This window comes from Pelodiscus sinensis, chromosome 2 (genome assembly GCF_052426305.1).
Source record: "Pelodiscus sinensis isolate ZL-2025 chromosome 2, ASM5242630v1, whole genome shotgun sequence".
Taxonomy (NCBI): domain Eukaryota; kingdom Metazoa; phylum Chordata; order Testudines; family Trionychidae; genus Pelodiscus; species Pelodiscus sinensis.
Window position 1 is genome coordinate 116,780,612 of NC_143053.1, and position 20,508 is coordinate 116,801,119.

A 20,508-nucleotide genomic window follows, 5' to 3' on the forward strand; every position below is an offset into this window, starting at 1 on the left:
GTTTCTTACCTTCCTAAACATAGCTATTGTTATACCACTTACTTTTTGTAGCTGCAGGGGTCTAAACCATAGCTTAAGGCATTTCAGTAGGAAACACAACCATTACTATGCAGTTTTATACTGAAAAGGACTTCTGCTGTAGGGCAACAGTTTATGATGATATGGTACTGTTTCTTTAGGTCTAAAGCAGGAAGCCAGACAAATAATGTGGATAAAGTTCTACATGGAAATTAACTGGCTGAAATTCATCCATTCACAAAATTTTCAACTACGACAAACTCATGAAATAATAAACAGGACTATGTAGCACTTCAAAGACTAACAAGATGGTTTATTAGGTGATGAGCTTTCGTGGGCCAGACCCACTTCCTCAGATCAAATAGTGAAAGAAAATTGTACATAGTGTCCATTGGACAGACGTCTCAGACACTTCGCCAAAAGATCAATGCCCACAAAACAGATATTAGACAGGATCACAAAGAAAAAACAGTTTCTTGCCATTTCAACCAGAAAGGACACTGTCTCAAGGACTTGATTACCTGCATCCTGCTTCAAAGACCTTTTCAGACCACACTTCAAAGAGAATCCTCTGAACTGTCATTCATGCTTAAATTTGACACTTTACGCTTAGGGTTAAACAAAGACATTAATTATCTTACCCATTACAAAGATAGCTTCCCCAATTATCACCTCTAATATCATTAGCTCATAGACATTTACCCCCCCCCCCCATACCCCTTCTGTTCTGAAATTTGATTTGTCCTTTTCACGTGTTCTTTTTTTTTTTTTTTTTAATTGTATCCTTTGGTATATATGGTTGTGACAATTTTCTTCCACTATTTGATCTGAGGAAGTGGGTCTGGCCCACGAAAGCTCATCGCCTAATAAACCATCTTGTTGGTCTTTGAAGTGCTACATAGTCCTGTTTTTTGTTCCAGCTACACCAGACTAACATGGCTACATTTCTATCTCTATTCTTCATGAAATAATCTGAGCAGAAGGAGCATTTCCCCATATTCTGACTCTCAACAAATCTTAATTTAGAGAATGCTGAAGTTACTAATTTATGAAATAGGGAGTGAATCTGAAAGTATTATAAACCATTTACCTTCACTGAGGTATGAGACAAAAATAGCTTCGGCACATTCCTAAAAGCAGGATAAACATTTCATTCCAAAAAGAGGGGGGAGGGAGAGGTTCTCAGAGCATTACTGTCTCAGAGCTCTACCACCAGGAAGAGTGGTGTGGCCCAAGGAGGGACCCACTGTGGAGGCCTGCTTTGCGTATAAAAACCTACGGACACATCCTGGTCCTCTAGCCCCAGTACGAATTGTTGACTCCATGAATGTGGGACCAGAGACCTTACATGATGCATCAAAGGCAGCTGTACTAAGGATGTTAAAATGCCATTATCTGGTTAATCGCAGTGGGGGTAGCTCCAAAGGAGCCAACTCGAGCTGGGACAAAGCAATCCTGGCTCATGCCGGCTCCAGAGCCAACCGCGCCATGGCTCTGCATAAACATACTAAGAGACTGGCAGCTGTGCATTTAAAATGCAGAGGTGCAGCGATCAGCATGAGCCAGGACTGCTCAGTCCTGGCTCGCGATGAGCCCAACAGCCCGTTTGTGGCGGACAGTCCTGTCCACCACGAGCAAGGGCTGGTGCCAGAGCAGCCCTTGTCCATGTCCAGCCTTGGCTGCTGCAAACAGAAACTGTTCCAGCACTAGCACCTGTTCATGGCAGGGCTGCCAGCCCTAGCCACTGTGGACAGAAGTTGCTTGGCAGCAACAGCCCCTATCTGTGTGTGTGTGTGGGGGGGGGGTGTCCTAGCCCTCTGCTAGGACTCCTGCAGACAGGGACTGCTTCACTGCAGCATCCCCTATCTCCCCCCCTGCTGCCTATGATAGAGATAGTAGGGATATCAGGGGGCACTGCAGAGAGTATGGGGTGAGCAGGCACTAAAGCAGATCCAGCTTGCACCATTTCCCACTGTACCTCTGCCTCCCCTGCCCCCCACAGAGGCAGTGCTGGGGGGAACCAGCATTACTGGTTCCCATCAGCACCAGCTCCTGCTCCCCACCCCCTTTGTTGCCTCTCTCTGATAGAGGCAGCCGGGGAGGGGTGAGAGGCAACCAGCTGCTTACATCCCTAAGCTGTAAACGACCATGTTTTATACCATCAAAACTTCTCAGGTTTACTCCTGTTGCACTTTGAAGCCTACTCCATTTTTCCTTTCATGCATGGAAGAGGTAGCCTGCAGGTGAATCATGTGATGCTGCAAAGTCAACTGCACACCAGAGTGTGACTAAATATCCTCTGACATTCTCCACTTTCTCCTCCATTCTGTTCCTTTCCCCTCAGTTGAAAAGGGTTCCAATGTTTCATGTTCTGAAGAGATAAACAGCTAATAGAGAAGGTAAGTGATTGTAGGAAATGACATCCCCAGAAGTCTCAATGTACTTACTATGTGCTGGCAGAGAGGAATCATACCCAAGCATCTCAAAGGGTACAGAGGATGTTAAAGAAAAAATGTGCTAACATTTTAAAAAGCACGGTTTCAGCTTTAAAAGACGAATTTGGTAGGCAAATCTCATGACCTAAGGCTAGTTACAGTTGTGTTTATCACCAATGCAACTTTAACATTTGTGCCAGTGCAACTGAAAAGACAATTTAAAAAAAACCAACCTATCCTAGTATATATTAATACAAGTGTAAAAGTTGCTTTGCTGCATGAACATGAAAGTTGAGAATTATCACAATTTTCATTTTATTCCTATTCTATCTAATGTCATTTTAACCCATAGGTATTGCCAAGTATAGAAAAGGAATATACAAATTCACAATAGTCATACTGAAAAACTGCTATTACGATACACTGACTAAACACTTAATTTAAAAAAGAAATCAAATGGTTTCAGGAAGTCAAGCACTCCTGATCCTACTAAACATTTACCACTTCCATAAGATGGAGTAATATCTATCAAATCCAGCAGGAAACAGTCTATTTTTAATTTTAAGAAAGTCTCATATTCACGAGTGTGGATACAAAGAAATTCATTTATCACACGAAAGTATAATGCAGTGCACTACAAGTGAGTCATCCTACCATTATACCCACATACAACACATAATTAAAATTGTAAGGAGCTCCCACTTACACCAAGTATTTTTATCATTTTAGCCTGAAGCATGTGCATAGTTCTAATATTTCACAATAATTTAACAATCTCTTGTTTATATTTTTACATGGAGGCATGCTAACCTAATTCACTGTTAATTCAAATAATTTGTGATACATTACACAATTAAAGATGGTCAAAAATTGTAATCACAAAATCATGTCATACAACAAATCTGCAGCCACAAGACTTGTACAAAAGAATCCATAGTTACTATAAAGATAATGAATGATTAAATCAATACAATTTAAAGTTGTGCTTTAAAAAATTTTAACACCAATCATTGCAAAGACTTCAATCAACGTACAAGCCAATCAAACTTCTCCTCTTCCCTCCCCATTTTCTCAATAAACTTATATAGAGAAAAGGCAAGTATTTATAGTGTGAATCCAGCAGTCTTTATACTGACAAAACACCCCCATGTGTGTGTCATCAAGAGTTTTGCCTGAATAAGGACCAAAGATTTGTGGCAAAATTTACAGAAGTGCCTAAGTGATTACGACTATGTTTACACTATGAATTACTTCAGTATAACATATGTCGCTTATGGGTTTGAACAATCCACACCCTGGAGAAACATAAATTATACTGGCATACGCGCCAGTGTGGGCAGTGGTCTGTCAGCTTCTTCTGCTGACATAGCTACTGCCTCTCATGCAGGCAGGAGTTAAATTGATTGGAGAGCTCTCTCCTGTCAGCTTAAAGCATCATGCTAAATATGTTACATATGTTTACTTTGGTGGAAGACATGCTAGAGGTCTCATGATTTATGGATGGAGGGAAGTGGTAGAAGAGATTTATCTTGATTTTAGTAAGGTTTTTGAAACTGTCTCACATGAACCTTCTCATAACCAAACTAGGGATATATAGCCTAGATGAACTTACGATAAGGTGCTTGTATAACTGATTGGAAAATCACACTCAGTGAGTAGTTAAAAATTCACAATCAAGCTGGAAGGGCTATTGAGAGGGTCTTGCAGGTCCTGGGTCTGGTTTCATTTAATACCTTCACAAATGATTTGGATAATGGCATAGAAAGTACACTTATAAAGTTTATGAATGATATCAAGCTGGGAGAGGTTACAAGCACTTTATAGAACAAGATTAGAATTCAAAAGCGTCAAACTAGAGAACTAGTCTAAAATAAATAGAATGAAATTCAATAAGGACAAATGGAAAGTACATGAATTTAGACGGAACAATCGCACAAACACAAAATGGGAAATGACTGCCTATGAAAGAGTACGTCAGAAAAGGATTTGGGGCTTACAGTGGATCACAAAGTAAATATGAGTCAATAATATAATACTGTTGCAAAACAATGAAAATCACTGTGGGATGAATTACCAGGAGTGTTGCAAGCAAGACACCGATAAGGCCTCAACTAGAGTACTGTGCCATGTTCTGGAAAGATGCGGATAAATTGGAGAAGTCCAAAGAACAGCAACAGCCATTTCCCACTTTCTGCCTCTCACTTCATCCCTGACAAAGCCACTACTGATGGCTACCTGAGGAACTTGCAAATAAACTAGTGATAAGACTATCACAATTGGGAAAAGCAAGGACAGAACAATAATCACATTTCCTCATCTCCTCAAACAAGCCAAGAGGTTGGAAGTTACTGGAGGAAGGCATACTAGTGAATTTTAACGTTTCTTCTCCCCTCCCACACTCTACCCCGAAGTTTTCCTCTGAGTATTGCAGAAGAAAATAATCTAATATTCACTTCAATACTTTATAAGTCACTTTCAAGATGAAAACCATATACAGTAATATGTTCAATAAAAATGTTTATGTGCTACAAGTACTCCTAAAACAGGATGCAGAGAATATGGGAGAATATGGTAGTATTTTTGTTTGCTTGTTTGTTTTACGGGAGTCCTCGGATTTATGACTCTCAACTTATGTCAGATGCCAAATGAATTGACTGCCCATTTCACCCCTACAACGCTTGTTTCACCTTCATGAAACTTGATTTGCATAAGTTTGCTTGCTTCCTGGTTGCATTGTACTGGTATGAATCTGGAAGGGATGCCTCTGACTAGCTTTGAGGCAGCAGGATAGCTTGTTGTGGGGCAAGGTTGCTGCTTGTTTCTGATTGGCTCCCGGTCCCTGGCTCAGCCAGTCAGAAAGCTTGAACAGAGATTGGTTTAGGGTCAGCATGTGCGCTATAGAGATGTCAACATGTAGTCGACTACACGATTAACCAATATGCCTGGGCTTATCAGTTAATCTTGTCGACTATACGGACTCCCCCCACATTGCTGCCTCTGATACAGAACCAGCAAGAGATGGGGTGGGGAGAAGCAGCCAGTACGGATGAGGAGCTGGCTTTAAGCAGGCTCTCCACAATCACTGGATGCACCTATTCCCCCACCTCCCTGCCTCTGACAGAGAGGCAGCATCATGGAGGGTGAGGGGGCAGGCTGGAGCTGCTACTGGGGGGAGCTGGCTTAAAAGCTGCCCCCCCCCACACCAGTTCCATGTTGACATCTGCCCCGCCCCAGCACTGCTGCCTCAGAGGGAGGGGGGGGAAGGGAGGGGCGGGAGAGGCTGTCATAAAGCAGCCTCTGTCCATGGTGGCCTGGGCTTGCAGCAGATAGAGGCTGGTCTGTGGTAACAGCCCGTCGGCCGGGTTCTCAGATAACCGTGGACAGGGGATGCTACTGTGAACCAGCCTCTGTCCGCAGAGAGCTCAGAACCCCGCAGAGAGAGGCTGCTGCCTCTCATTCCGAGGCAGCAGCTTGTGGTGGCAAGGGGTTCCCCGGGAGTGGGGCCAAAGCTCACTGCCAGCCCCATCCCCGGGGACTATAGAATAGTTACGTAACGCTAAGATTTCACGTGGTTACATGACTATTCAATTACACAATATCTAACATCCCAAGTGTGCTATTCTGAGCCTATGTTGCTGGGCCTATGTTGCTGGCTTTCTGAGCAGCCACCTACCTTGCATATGGGAGTTTGTATGTTTATTTGAATGCTATTTACAAAACACAGTGTACAGTACATACATTGATGTTGCAACATTTGTCATCTGTAATTCATTTGAAACAAAAAATTCTCTGTTACTGTGGTGAAAATAGTGTATCCAGCCTTTGTTCAGTATCCAATCACTCTTTATACCATTGATTCTTATGGGAAAAGCAGTGTCAACTTGAAACATTTTGACTTTCAATGTAATTCTGAGGAATCAATTGTGTCATAAGCCAGATGACACCCTGTATGACTATTGTGTCCATCAGGCTGTTTGATATAGGGATGTGAGCATGTAGACGACTACACAATTAACCAATAAGCCTGGGCTTATCGATTAATCCTGTTGTCTACACACATTTCGCCCCACCTTGCTGCCTCTGTATCAGAGCCAGAGAGGGGGAGGTAGGAGCCAGTGCTTCCCATCCCTACACTGCTGCCTCTGATAGTTTCAGCTCCATATGTGCTGGCTCTGCGAACCAACCTGCCACACCCTTGCTGGATTGCAGGGTAGGATTCCGTGGAGCAGTCTCTGTCCATGGCGGGCAGGCTCCCCACGGACAACGGCTGCTCCATGGCAGCAGCCCCTGTCCATGGGAGGTCCGAGCTTCCTACAGACAAAAGCTGCTCTGCAGCAGCAGCCTCTGTCCGTGGGGGAGGGAGGGCTCTGAGCTCCCTGAGGACAGGGGCTTCTCTGCGGGATGCAGAGTAGCCTCTATCTGCAGGAAGCTTGGGTGCCCCGTGGACAGAGGCAGCAGCGCGGGGTGGCAGGCAGGAGCTGGTCTGCGTGGGGAGCGGATAGAGGCAGCAGCATGGGATGGCAGGGGGCTCCCCAGCAGCGGGGCCAGGAGTGCACTGGCTGATGCCCCCACCCACGGGGACTATTGAATAGTCACGTAACCACTAAAATATGATGCAATTACATGACTATTCAAATACATATTATCTAACATTCCTAGATTGATATTAACCTGTCTGAATGCCCAGAGTTGAAACAAAGGAGTCTGTAAAGGAAGAAATTGATAGAAAATGAAATATAGTGGGAAAGATAAGGGTCCTTGGTGAAACAGTGTAGGGTAAACTATCAATAGAGCCCTGCAAATCTGGGGATATCCGTTTTATATTCATGGACCATGATAGCAGATTCAGCATTGATTAGATCCAGATTTTATACCTACAGCCCTGCAAATCTGCTGATATTCACTTTCACCCATGGATAGCCACATCTATGGATTTATGTTTACTGATCACAGATCAAATACAGATACAAACTTTGTATCCGGCAGGGCTCTAGCTATCAATAGTGGAATACCTGTTTGGCTCCATTCAGTCTAGAATGGCTTGCTCTTCCCAAAGATATATGTTTTTATAGCAGACAAATTCCTGTAACAATCTCTGTTAAGTAAAAACTAAAATAGCTCTCAGGAAGTGTTAATTTATCAACATCACTGAAAATCTCTGCCATTTACTTGCTTTCCTAAAACCCATTTGCCTTCCTCAGATTACTGGACACCTGGACATTACCAAATCCAGATTAATCATGAATAAGATTACAACATACTTTGTAGAAGACACTTCGATAATTTTTTTAAAATTGCATCCTGATACTTGTATGTGAATGAGGTACTTAGAAGCTTACACCTATGCCCAAAACCATGCATAGTGGAATGGGAATCAAAATATTTATTTGACGGGAAAAAAACTATGAATAAAGTTATTTAGGACAAACTGCAGAGGTTGCAAATTCAATCTTCTAGGGTTAAATTATCTGTGGATGGTCTCAGCCACATAGTGAATAGCAATGGAAGATATAAAGAAAATCTATTCAGACTCTCACGTCATATTTGAGTATAAAGAAGCTGAGGAAAAGCTGCCTACCTTTTCCATAAAAATGAATACAGGTATTTTTACTCGAACTAAACATTGTAACTGTGGAAAAACAACCACAAGCAAGTGGTTATAAAACAAATGGTACAATAATAGTTTTAAACACATTTAAATTGATTTACATTTTATAGATGGCTGGTGAGATATTTTTGCTTAGCAGAACCTAAGGAAACTATTCTTTATTAACCTGTAATGTTTATACTTCCTGCTCAGCCCACAGGAAATGGGCTGCTGTCCTCTGAACATTTTATCTGATGAGATGGCAAATGACTCCGTGAAGCAAAAGGCATGACAAAATCATGATACACTGACCTAACATCATAAATAAGTTCTGTGACTTTAATCTATCCAGAAACGTTAGTGTGTTCTGCAAATTCTAATTTTATTTTTAAAAATGTCTGTATATGCGATAAATCTACATGTCACAATTCATGCTTTGTAGTCACTTCTAAAAATGTGTGTTTTTTCTTCAGGGTAGCTAACACATGCAAACTATCATTAACTGAAAATACAGCGAAGAGAAGGCATTCACAGTTTTACCACAAGGTCAGCTCATTGAGGTCAGCATTACTTAGGTTACTTAAGCTTGGAGAACATTGTTCAAAAATGTAGAAGAACTAAACCAAGCTAGGTGGGTAAGGAATATAATGGAAGATGAAATTCAATGTTAAATGGAAAGTACTGCACAATGGAGGAAATAATTTGAGCTACTCATACTGTTCTGTGCTCTAAATTAACTATCAACTCATAAAAATGGCTAGACAGCTCAATATGCAACAGCAGTCAAAAAAGCAAACATAATACAAGATATATCAAGTTGACTGTTTTCCCCCATCCACTAAGTGTTATAAAATTTAAAAGTTAGACACCTAGGGATGGTCTAGATTAAGGTATGTACAATCCTGGATCAGCAATGAGGTGCCTTCTAGTCCTACATTTCTAGGATTCCATAATAAATATTGAAAATATAATGACAACAAATTAATGATATACCCTCACTTAGAACACTGTGTCCAGTTCTGATTACCCCATCTCAAAAAAAAAAAAAAAAAAAAAAAAGAAGAGAATATTAAACAGCATTCAGAAACTGAACACTTGCCACACTAGTCTTGTGTGAGATCTCTCTGAACTGACTCCTAGATTAAAACATATTTGCAGAATCTAGGGCAAGTCATGGATCAGAGATGACAACAGGAATTATTGGAGTATGGAAAAAATAGATATAGTTATAGTTATAGTTATAGTTATAGTTATAGTTATAGTTATAGTTATAGAGAGATTACTTTAAGAAAGAGAGAAATAAGGAACATTTTATCATGAATGGTAAAGAGAAAGTACATTAGGAACTTATATTTTAAATAAGAGTGAGTAGGATAAGGGGCATTCAAAAAAAATAAAAGTTGCCAAATTCAAAACACACAAAAGCAATATTTTTCCATACAGTTTCCAATTAGTCTCTAGCATTCATTGCTACAATATAGCCAAAGCTAACAGCTCAACAGGATTGAAAAAAGGCTCAGGTATTTATTTGAATTAAAAAAAAAACACAACAGAGTTATAGTAGCAAAATTTTAAAAAGCATTTAGAAGGGATACAAATCTTTCATATTCCTTTAATTGTGACTCAATTTAGTCTTCCTTGCCAGAGGTCATCACCCCTAGGTCTCCTGCATAATACACCCTTATATTATCCACAGAAGTAAGGCCTGCCACAGAAGCAGATTTATGACAACTCCTTGCCACTAGAGAATACTCCTACATAGGGAAAATCTTCTCAGGGCAGATGTGCCCAGTGTAGGACCACATTGCTGTTATGAGTCAAAGCATGGTATGCAACTGAGAAATCTGACAGTCTGAAATCTACCAGATCTTCAAAACACCTAAAGCCTGCATACTCTGCCAAATCTGAGTTTGTAGACTCTGTAGGGGTTTATGAACATCTTTTAATAAAGTATAGTAGGGTTCAATGGCAAATGAATTTCACAAAACCCAGCACTCTGAAGTCTGACTGAATTGGGGTGGGAGGGGAGTTCGACATTTGAATATATTTATCTAGTGTTGGAACTTGAAGGCAGGTTTCTAAACATTACAAAAACTCCAAGAGATTAACTCTTAATCTGAACACTCTAGGCTTTGCAAATTAAGCCTATGCATGGAACTTTTATCGGCTCCTAAAAAAAATCTAATACAGGGGTGTGCAAGAAATGGCCACCTCGCGAGCACCCTTACTACAGAGCAGGGGCAGCCACGTTAGACAGCAGGCTGCTAATTGCTCTGCAAGCTGGGCAGGAAGGAGAAAGCTTTGCATGCTGTTCCTGTTCCCTAGGAAAATCCCCATGCTCCCATTGGCCAGTTTCCAGCCAATAGGAGCTGAGAAATTTTGCTAATGGCAGAGGCAGCAAACGAAGCCTCCGCACTCTCCCCATCCCTGCATGTGCTGGAGCTGAGCCATGTGGAGCATCCAACCCAGCACAAAGGCACAGAGTCTGCAGAGCTGCTGGCTGGGGGTTGCCTAGGTAAGCGCCTCCCAGCCACAGTCTGCCTCTGGCACCCACCCTGTTTCCTCCTAAATTACCTTCCCCAAGCCACTACCCAAACCCTATATATCCCTTCTCCCCACCTCTTCCAGGTCACAACTGCCTCCCAGACCTTGCACCCCTCTGTCAGGCCAGAATCCTTTCCTGCACACATACTCCTCCCTGACCCTGCACCCCATTCCCTGACCAATGTCACCACCCCAAACCCTCTGCACCCCTTTTCCCCAGTCACAACTCCCTCCCAGAATCTGCACGCCCTTGTACACCCCTTTTCCAGGCGAGAATCCTCTCTTACACCCATAACTCCTCCTGGACCCTGCACCCCAATCCCCTGACACAGATTATAACCCCCTCCTTCACCAAAACTCTCTCAGACCCCACATACCCTCCTGCACCCCAGTCCTCTATCCCAAGCTCCCTTCTACACCCCACCTGCTGTCCCAGACCCCATACTTCCTCCACGGAAGTGTAGCCCGTAACCACTTACCAAATCTTGGAGGGACCCACTGTTAAAAATGATTGCCCACCTCTGGTCTAATATAAGCAAGTATCAGTGAAAGATGATCCAACAAAAAAGCATCATAAGATTTTTAAAATGCAAAGATGACCACTTTCTTTCCCCAACCCTTTTGTTATTAGCGTCATACCATGAAAATGCCTATGAATAGATTCACTTCAGATTGGAGGAGGGCCTAAAATTCACATATCATTCTTTGGGAAAAGGACATACTAAATTTCAAATGCAGAGAATTTTTTTTTTTTTGAGGAATACAACCACGGGACAAAAACAGATTAATAATGAGAAGCTGTTTACAATCTTATCTATGAAAAGATTAGTGTAAATCCATATACAGCCTCTTCCCAACTTACGAACTGGTTACGGACCAAGCAATTAGTCAGAACTCTGTTCGTTCGTAAGTCGAACCCCACAGAATTACACATGATCGCGCTGTTCGTAAGTGCGGATCACGTTCGTAACTCAGGGTCCGCCATTTACAACAGCATCTGTTGTAACTGCGATCGGTCGTAAGTCAACCGTTCACAACTCAGGGACGAGCTGTATACTAACTCAATAGTTATTCAATATTTAGAAGAAATGTATTTTGATGGGCACATGTGGTAAATTTTCCTCACAGAAAAAATTATCCTGAATTATAAGCATCTCTTTAGAGTAAATCAACCCTCAATGGAGAGACCAGAAGCCGTTTTTTCCTTCTTAAATTAATGTAAGGAAGAGAATTTAATGTAATGAAGCTAAAAGTAATGGGGCTTTAAACAATACTGCATTTTTTTTTTTTACCTTGAAGTACAGGAGATTGCAGAGTGTTCTTTTGTTTGGGTTTTCTATGTTTGCTTGTTTGTTTCTTTTGCCAAGTAGCTTAAAACTCAAAATAGTAGATTGCTTTGAAGAACAGCGTATTGAAGAACAATGTATTATTAAAGAATTGTCCCTTTTAATTGTGTCTGTATATGTAAATGAGAGCTATTAATCAAAATTATTTCAAATAATTAAGAAATTAAATTAAGAAAGCAGTTCTGATTAATCACAGTTTTAATAACACTTTTAAACAATAAAATACTAGTTAAAGTTTATTAATATTTTTAGATGATTTTCTGCATTTTCAACTACAGGCAGTCCCCGACTTACGCGGATCCGACTTACGTTCCATCCGCACTTACAAACGGGGCTTTCTCGCCCCGGAGCTCACAGGCAGCGGTCAGCCACCTCGACCTCCGGGGCGAGAAAAGCTGCTCCCGGTGCCCCTGGTCTGCTGGGGACCGTCTCCAGCAGACCAGGGGCATCGGGAGCAAAGCCGCAGCCCCGGCGGCTTTGCTCGCGGTGCCCCTGGTCTGCTGGAGACGGTCCCCAGCAGACCAGGGGCACCGCGAGCAAACCCGCAGCCGCGGCGGGTTCCTGCGCTTCTGAGGCTTTGCCAGAGCAGCAGCAGCAGACCAGGGACACCGGGAGCAAACCCGCCGCGGCAGTGGGTCCCGCGCCAGAGCAAAGCCTCAGAGGTGCGGCACCCCGCCGCTGCGGCTTTGCTCCCCGTGTCCCTGGTCTGCTGGGGGGGGGGGGAGGGCGGGCGCAGCTAGTGTGCCCCCGCCCAGCAGACCAGGCTTTTGTTGTGGACCCTGGGGCAGATCAGCTGGGGCGCTGCCGGTTGGTCCCGCAGCGCCGCTCTGGGCACTACTGGACCAACCTGGCAGCACCCCAGCTGCTCTGCCCCAGGCGTCCTGATTCAGCCGCTGCTGGTCAGTTTCAGCAGCGGCTGAATCAGGACGCCTGGGGCAGAGCAGCTGGGGTGCTGCTGGGTTGGTCCAGTAGCGCCGAGGAGCTGCACTACTGGAGCAACCCAGCAGCACCCCAGCTGCTCTGCCCTAGGCGTCCCCAAGTCAGCCGCTGCTGAAACTGACCAGCGCTGACTACAGGAAGCCCGAGGCACAGTTGCTCTGCCCAGGGCTTCCTGGAATCAGCCGCTGATCAGTTTCAGCAGCAGCTGACTTGGGGACTTGGGGTTCTTAAGTTGAATCTGTATGTAAGTGAGAACTGGCGGTCAGTTTCAGCAGCTGCTGAATCTGGACGCCAGTTCCGACTTACATACAGATTCAACTTAAGAACAAACCTAAAGTCCCTATCTTGTACGTAACCAGGGGACTGCCTGTAATTCTTTATAAAGAGTAAAGAACCCAGTTATTTGCTGATGTAGCCAAGGTTACTCAAGCTTTGAGAAAATTACTTTCTTCATGGTAATTTTATGTCTTTGTACTTCATCATGACTATATTGTTTCCTACAAAATCGAGACACTTGTAGAGATAAAAATTATGTACATAAAATTCTCAACTCAAAAGTCTCTCTCTTTTGAGCTCCAGATTTATAAGAATCAGGAAAAAGGGAAACTGATGTTGTCTTATTTGATTCTGTGATAGTCATGTTGTGAACCGTTAGCAGCAGCTGATTTTTCTGCCTACTGTAAATATAACTGGCTTATGTCCTAGATAGCTGGATAAATCCCAAATTAATATGCAGTATTTTGACTTCCAAGGTTTTTTTAAATTAAATGTAACCTTCTTATCCTGTCCTTATACTGTTCCCTTCCACATTCGTGCACATATGATTGTCCAAGTATTTTACTGGGCTCAGTCACTGGAAGAGGCTTCATGATCAAAACGCTGGCATCTCAAGCAGATGATTCATAATTTGAAGCTTTCTGCTACAGTCATAGATACTAAAGCCGGTGATGTAACCCCTCGTGAGCATGACATCTCTGGATGGACCAACTCTACTGTGGAATCAATCAAGGCAATGCCACATAGTCCATGACTGATCTTCACTAGGGATGTTAACATATACCTGTATACACAGTTAACCAATAAGTTGCCCAAGAGCACCGCCTCCTGCCACCCATGTGTAAACATGTACCCACTAAAAATTTCAGTGGTTAAGCATTGACAAAAATAAACTTATTTTAACATTGCTAATCTGCGCCAGTTTATAAGTGCTTGACTGGCGGGATGCAGTTCCTCTCAGCCTTTAAGGTTGTGAATCCTGCTTAACACCTCATACTAGCACTTTCCCATTTCTTACTACTGTGTTGCTACAACCTTACATTAATAATACCACAAGTCTTGCCATTTTCACTCAACATGGAAAGAGGACAATGAGATACTTCAGGGACAAGCGATATTAAAGAACATACCAGAGACTTAAAATTATTTGAATCACACACTATTTAAAAAATGCTCAGCATTTTTTTGGGAAAACAACCCCTTGCAGTAAGAGGCGTGTATTGTTAAAATGAGGCTTTTATATTCTGTACACATACTTATCTATAGGAAGGTGAAAAGCTGCTAACTCCATGTATAATTCCTGCATGCTTTAGACTCAGCACACCCAGATTTTTGTAACAGACAACTAGTTGGAATATGCACTGATAACCAACCTGTTCAATTTTGTGTCATAACTGACACGCAAGCTATGCCTCTGAATATTTTGGTTTAGTACTGTGCGAGAAGATTCAAGCTCCCACTTTTCTCACTGTACAAAAAGGTGTCTTGCACTAGAAGCATAGGCTGGTTGGTTGTAGTGGTCTACCTTCAAGGCCTGGGTTTGATAGCATTTTCTTTATCTTAGTGTTAATGACCAGAAAAAATAAAGCTAAAATTGCTTTCTGTACTGAAAACTGCAACCAAAGTAATGTATGCTTACACTGCAGGCTAGGTTCAAGCTAGGTCTCTAACAATGTCTCTAACCAGTGTAGACCTGATAGCCTAAGCTTTAGCTCAAGGTATCAAGTCTGAGGTGTTTGGTGGCCTTTAGAGCCTGAGCCACAAAGTCCACATTGCTATCTTCAGCATGCTTGCTCAAGCCCCACTAGCACAAGCCTGTCAGCCTGGATTGGGTGACTCTCTATAGCAGGGGTTCTTAACCTTTTTACCTTCACACCTCCCCTGAAAGAGAACTTCATGTTCACACCCCCCTGGGAGCCATTTTGTGCACACCCTAGCCCCGCCCCCTCACCTGACAGGAAGCTAAGGGGCGTGGCCAGGGCTATAAGAACTGTGCCAGGGATCTCAGTTGGGGCCCAGCCTCTGAGGGAGACAGAGGCCTGCCCAGAGCTCCTGGCTGACGAGGCTGAGACCTGGCCCGGGCCTCCCACAGCTGCCTTCCCTCAGGCCAGTGAAGGCTTCCCTGCCTAGGTCACTGAGGCCTGGCCAAGCCGGCCAGCAGGGCTACCCCCTGACCTAGAGGAACCCAAGGCTCTACTGGTGCCTGGCGATTCAGAGGACCAGCCTGAGCTCAAGGCCTAGCTCCAACCCCCGAGGCCTGCCTGAACCCTGGGACCTGGTGAATCCCATCAACTATTCAATTAGTTAATTAATTGAAATTTAACATCCCTATCCCAGACCCAGCACAAGCTGGAACTGAGCAGTCCTGGCTTGCGCCTGGTCCCGGTTTGCTGTACCTCTGCCTTTTAAATGTAGTAACAGTCACCCAGCTCTTACTACATTAAAAGGCAGAGCCACAGCAGTAGGTCTGGGACCCGGGAATGTTCAGTCCCAACTCGTACCAGATGTAGGGATGTAAGCAACTAGTCGACTATCCAATAAGCAAAAGCTTATCAGAAAGAGGCAGCAAGGGGAGGTGGTGCTGGGGGGGGAGCTGGCTTAAAAGCCAGGTCCCCCCAGCTCCAGCTCCGTGGAAGGGATCAGGGGCACAGCAGCGGCATTCCACCTTGGGGCTCTTGTACATTTCAAAACGGAAGCGCTGCATGGCGCTATTAAGCCAGCTCCCCCCAGCACCTGCTCCTGCTACCCCTGCCACTCGCTGCCTCTGATACAGAAGGAGTAGTCGAGTAGTGACTTAACTACCTGATAAGCCTAGGCTTACCAGATAGTCAACTATTCAACCAGTCACTTCACATCCCTATTTCCTACCATACCCATAATCTCTCACTTGCTACAGAGACGTTAATTCCAGCCTCAGATCAGCCCACAATGCCAGTCTCCATTTATCACATTTTCAAACATGCATCATGCCCTCTCACATTGTATCCCTCTTGCTTGTAATGAACTGTCCATAAACACCCCCCACTGATACTGCATTATCCTTCAAATTCCTCCAAAAATTTTGTCGATGTCTACAGAAAACTTGACTAGAGCTAAGTTCAAAGATCATTATCTATCGTGCTGACCAATATTGTCCCATTCTTTCCCCACACTCCCACATTTGTCTGTATCCATCTGTCATCTCTTGCCAAATTCTTAGATTGTAAGCTCTTTGGCAAAGGGACCACTTTTGGTTCTGTGTTTGTACATCGCCTAGCACAGTGACTTCCTGGTCAATGACTAGTGATCCGAGTGCATCAGTAATACAAATAAATTATTATGATTAATTATTATTATATTATTATTATTATTATTAAGAATCATCATAATCATCTAGGGCTTTGGATTTTCTCTGCTCATGCTTTGTTTCAAGATGTGCAGTCTCATTGTATATCAGATAAGTAGAGGAGGAGGTAAATGGTTTTCCTATCCCAGAAGGTCGAAATCTTGACGATGTTCATGAAATGATCATCTGACAACCTTATTTTGTTATGAATCAATCAAAATCTTTTGCTTCCATAATTTTGAAATATTTTATTTTCATAGCAACCTAGTGATTTAATATTATAATTTATTTTGATTTCAGCCTATTGATTTGTTATTATAGTTAGCTTAAATTTTAAAACCAAAGTAGTTTTGAACTGAAAGTCAAATATTTTGTTTTGACATTTTCAAAACATCTCATTCTGACAAATTTTCAACTTTTTTTCCAAAATACTTTTTTAAACTAGATATATTTGTTAAAAAGAGAGTCAACCCACAGTTTCAATGATCTGGCATTTTCCAAAAAAAAAAAAAAAAAAAAAGTTTTGTTGAAAAATTCCCGCCCACCTTTTATAATACGTTGTTTTGAAAACATTGCACAGTTTAGTCCTGCTGACAACATTCCTTCCCCCCACCCTTTTCATCCTATTTGTATCTTCACCTATGAAGAAACAGAGGAGAGTAAGAACATGCGCCACAATGCTAAGCCTTAAGAGGCAGGTTTCCGAAGACATTCCTATAAAGATGTATGTTGATTGCATGGACAGCTTATCTACATCTTCTGAAATGCACTATAGCAATGAGGAACACAGTGCCACATTATATAGGTATATGGAAAATACCATTTATCCTCTACATGACTAAAGCATCCTTCATTTCTATTCCTGTGAGACTTCACGCAATTCTCCTCTCTTCACTTCTACTGGAAGCAGTATACTCTCCCCTCTACTGCCAATGCAATGAGGACTTCTGTGGCACTTTAAGGAGGAACAGATTTATTTGGGCATAAGCTTTCCCAAATCAATCTGTTAGTCTTTAAGGTACCACAAGACTTCTCATATTTGCAGATACAGACTAAGATGGCTTTTCCCCTCCCCTCCAGTCTTAAGAGTTTTTAAAGAAAAAGCGCCTCGCAGTCCTGTTGCTGAACAGTGTGCAGGTGGCGTGAGGCAAGCAGGGAGCTTGCCTGGGGCTGCCTGCAGCATTTGCAGGCCAGCCATATTTTGCCCAAGCCTGCTCTAATTCATCTACACCAGTGACTTATTGACAGTACGTTTCATACATTACAGTCTCTTATGTTTATCTCCAGTTTCTGTTTGCATCCTTTGTGGTTCACATTCATAAGAGATGGTTCTGCCACCAAAATGTGCATGACAAAGGTTCCCTAGTTCATTTGAAGCACAGTGGATTAGTTTGTGATTTGACACTGCAGCTCCCAGAATGGGTTCCTCACTGCTTTACAAAGTTTCCTATAGAGGCTGGGTTTTCTAAAAATCTCAATAGACCAACAAAGTATGTATGCTACAGGCAGATGCAAAGTCCACATAACACTCTTATATACGTCTGTTTTGCCTGTACCAGTTACTTTTGGGAGGCCCAATCCTTAGTTTCCAAAATATTTTTGCTACCCCTCCTGCCTCAATAATACACCTAAAGATTTTGGCCTCTGCGGATGCAATTTTACACTTTTGAAAATGTAGTCCTAAGAGTGCATTCATAAGAATATTTACAATTGTACAGAATAATCTCAATATGTTTACAGTTGTATGGTGTATTCTTTCCCTTTTTCAATTATTAAAAAGCCATTTGTCCTTTGTTGGTAATGCAAGATTTATAAAACCACTTGAATACAGTCATAGTTGGTCACTAAAATATTAAATTTTGTCTTTTCTCTAAATGAACTTAACGTAAAGTGAGTTATACACAGCCAAATACTGATAAAATTAAATCAAAGTGCAAGACAGAACTCAGTCCAAGAAGAAACTGTATATATCTGGCCAATCAGATCAACTTTGTGCAGAAATCAACCATAAGAATATTATTATTTAAACCATACAACTCTGATGGCTTTATACTAAGCAACAGTTAAGCAGAAGTTATGTAAACCAAAAGAGAGAACCATTCTAAAGAACCATTACTTAAAATTATGTGACTATTTCCACCACTTCTATTCCTAGAATTCATGATGAAATTTAAAGCAATGATGTAATCTTTGGGAATGGTACACTGATGTCAAGTCAAACACAGATGTATCTTATGTTGATTTTTAAAACACAAATGCCAATGGAATTCAGTGAAGAAAGCACAAGCTGGCAAACTTCTCAAAGGCTTCTGATGTCATAGTTATTTTGAAATAATCACAAATGCTGTATCTCCAGATTTGGTTTAGTACAGCGGTTATTCCCTCAAATCCATATACTAGTCACACAGGTGAGCTGAACAAGTAACTGGTAGCATGTGACAAATAATAAGAGTCCAGCTAAAAGACTAATCTATATAAAAATGTCAAACTTATACACCTACCTTTTCCATTTATTGTTAATGCCGATGCAATTGTGGCTGTTACTGGCACTGGTAGCTGTGGCACTAATGGATGTATTCTTGGCCGGCTCCCCATCCTGGCACGCTCTGCACCAGGGACTAATAAAGCTCCCAGTGGTTTTTCTGCTGCCACTTCTGGTGCTACAGAGTCTTCTTGATCCTGTTCTATGTGGTCCAATTTGTCAGGGCTTTCATTCTGAAAGTCATCAACTGCTGTCCGGCTTTTAATAGGACTTTTGGGAACAAGGATTTTAATACCTGATTTTGCAAGGTCCATATTTTTCCTACCAGAAAGAGATGGTGAATTGTTTTTCCGGAACTTCTGGGTAGAAGTAAACAATTGATTATTTTTTGACTCCTGGTCTTTGCCAATCACTAAAGATTTAGGTGACGTCTTTGAAAAAGAGCTATTAGTAGATCTAGAAATTTGTTTTCTGGCATTATTTGGAGAGGTCCTGTTTGTCCTGGTTAATGTGCTTTCTTTCTGCTTTTCATTGTGATGTCTATTAAATTCATGTATATATTCCTCACAATTTACAAGATGCTGTTCAGGTTCCCAGGTGTCATCTTCACTTTCGTATCCTTTCCATCGCACTAAATATTCGATTTTTCCCTTCTTGTTTTTCCTTTTGTCAACAATTCTCTCTACCTGTTAAAATGAAAATTAACAATTAAACATGGATTTTGATGTAAAGAGGAAAAAATACAAGAGGGCAACTCTACATGAGAACAGATGTAAATGGTAAACTTTTACAGGGACATTGATTAAAATGTTTTTATGATTCTACCGTGAGATTGTATTCTTCCACTGCTAACTGGCAATGCACTTTAACATATGTTAGTTAACTCATTACTTCCATTTGATAAAATCTGTTTGAAATATCAAAAGAGGTCTTATTCAGCAAATATTTTGTATTTAAATGAATGTGTAAACTGCATATCTCAGTTATCCCATGAGGTAAAAAACTGGACCCAGTTTCATTCGTATAAGGCATTCTTTCTAGTCTTGCTATATCACCAGATATTAGAGATTAAAACTGTGACATTATAACATGCATTAAAAATACTTAGAGTGACAGACTTAATCAAAAACAAAACAAACCACAAAAACTGAGGAATAAGGTAGCCCTTTTCACAGATGATAGTTTAAAGTGTAGACATCAAAAGAAAATAATTTAATATAGGAAGAGACAGATTCTTATTGTTATGTACAGAAGAACCTCAATGAATGGAGGTTGTTTGTAACTCTGAACAAAACATTATGGTTGTTCTTTCAAAAGTTTACAACTAAACTGACTGAATACAGCTTTGAAATACTATTATGCAGAAGAAAAATTCTGCTTTTAACCATCTGAACTGAAATAAGCAATGAAAGTTCTCTTACCTTCTTGATTCTATTTAAACTTTCCCTTTATATTCCAGAAGTTTATATTTAACCCAGTACTTTATTATACACTATTTTTTTTGGTTTCTGCTTCATTGCCTAAATCCAGTTCCAACTGAGACGTGTGGTTGACAG

At 41.7% G+C, this 20,508-nt stretch overlaps 1 protein-coding gene across 2 annotated transcripts in view; it reads right to left on the reverse strand.

The window, feature by feature from the left end:
* CDYL (chromodomain Y like) overlaps window positions 1-20,508 on the reverse strand; it is a 152,572-nt gene that overhangs the window by 63,223 nt on the left and 68,841 nt on the right. The window contains exon 2 of one of the 2 annotated variants that reach the window (XM_075921308.2): window positions 18,972-19,638. In XM_075921308.2, coding sequence (XP_075777423.1) covers window positions 18,972-19,638 — 667 coding nt within the window. Of the gene's footprint in view, window positions 1-18,971; window positions 19,639-20,508 lie in introns of those variants that run through there. The other variant, XM_075921309.2, reaches the window with a different exon arrangement.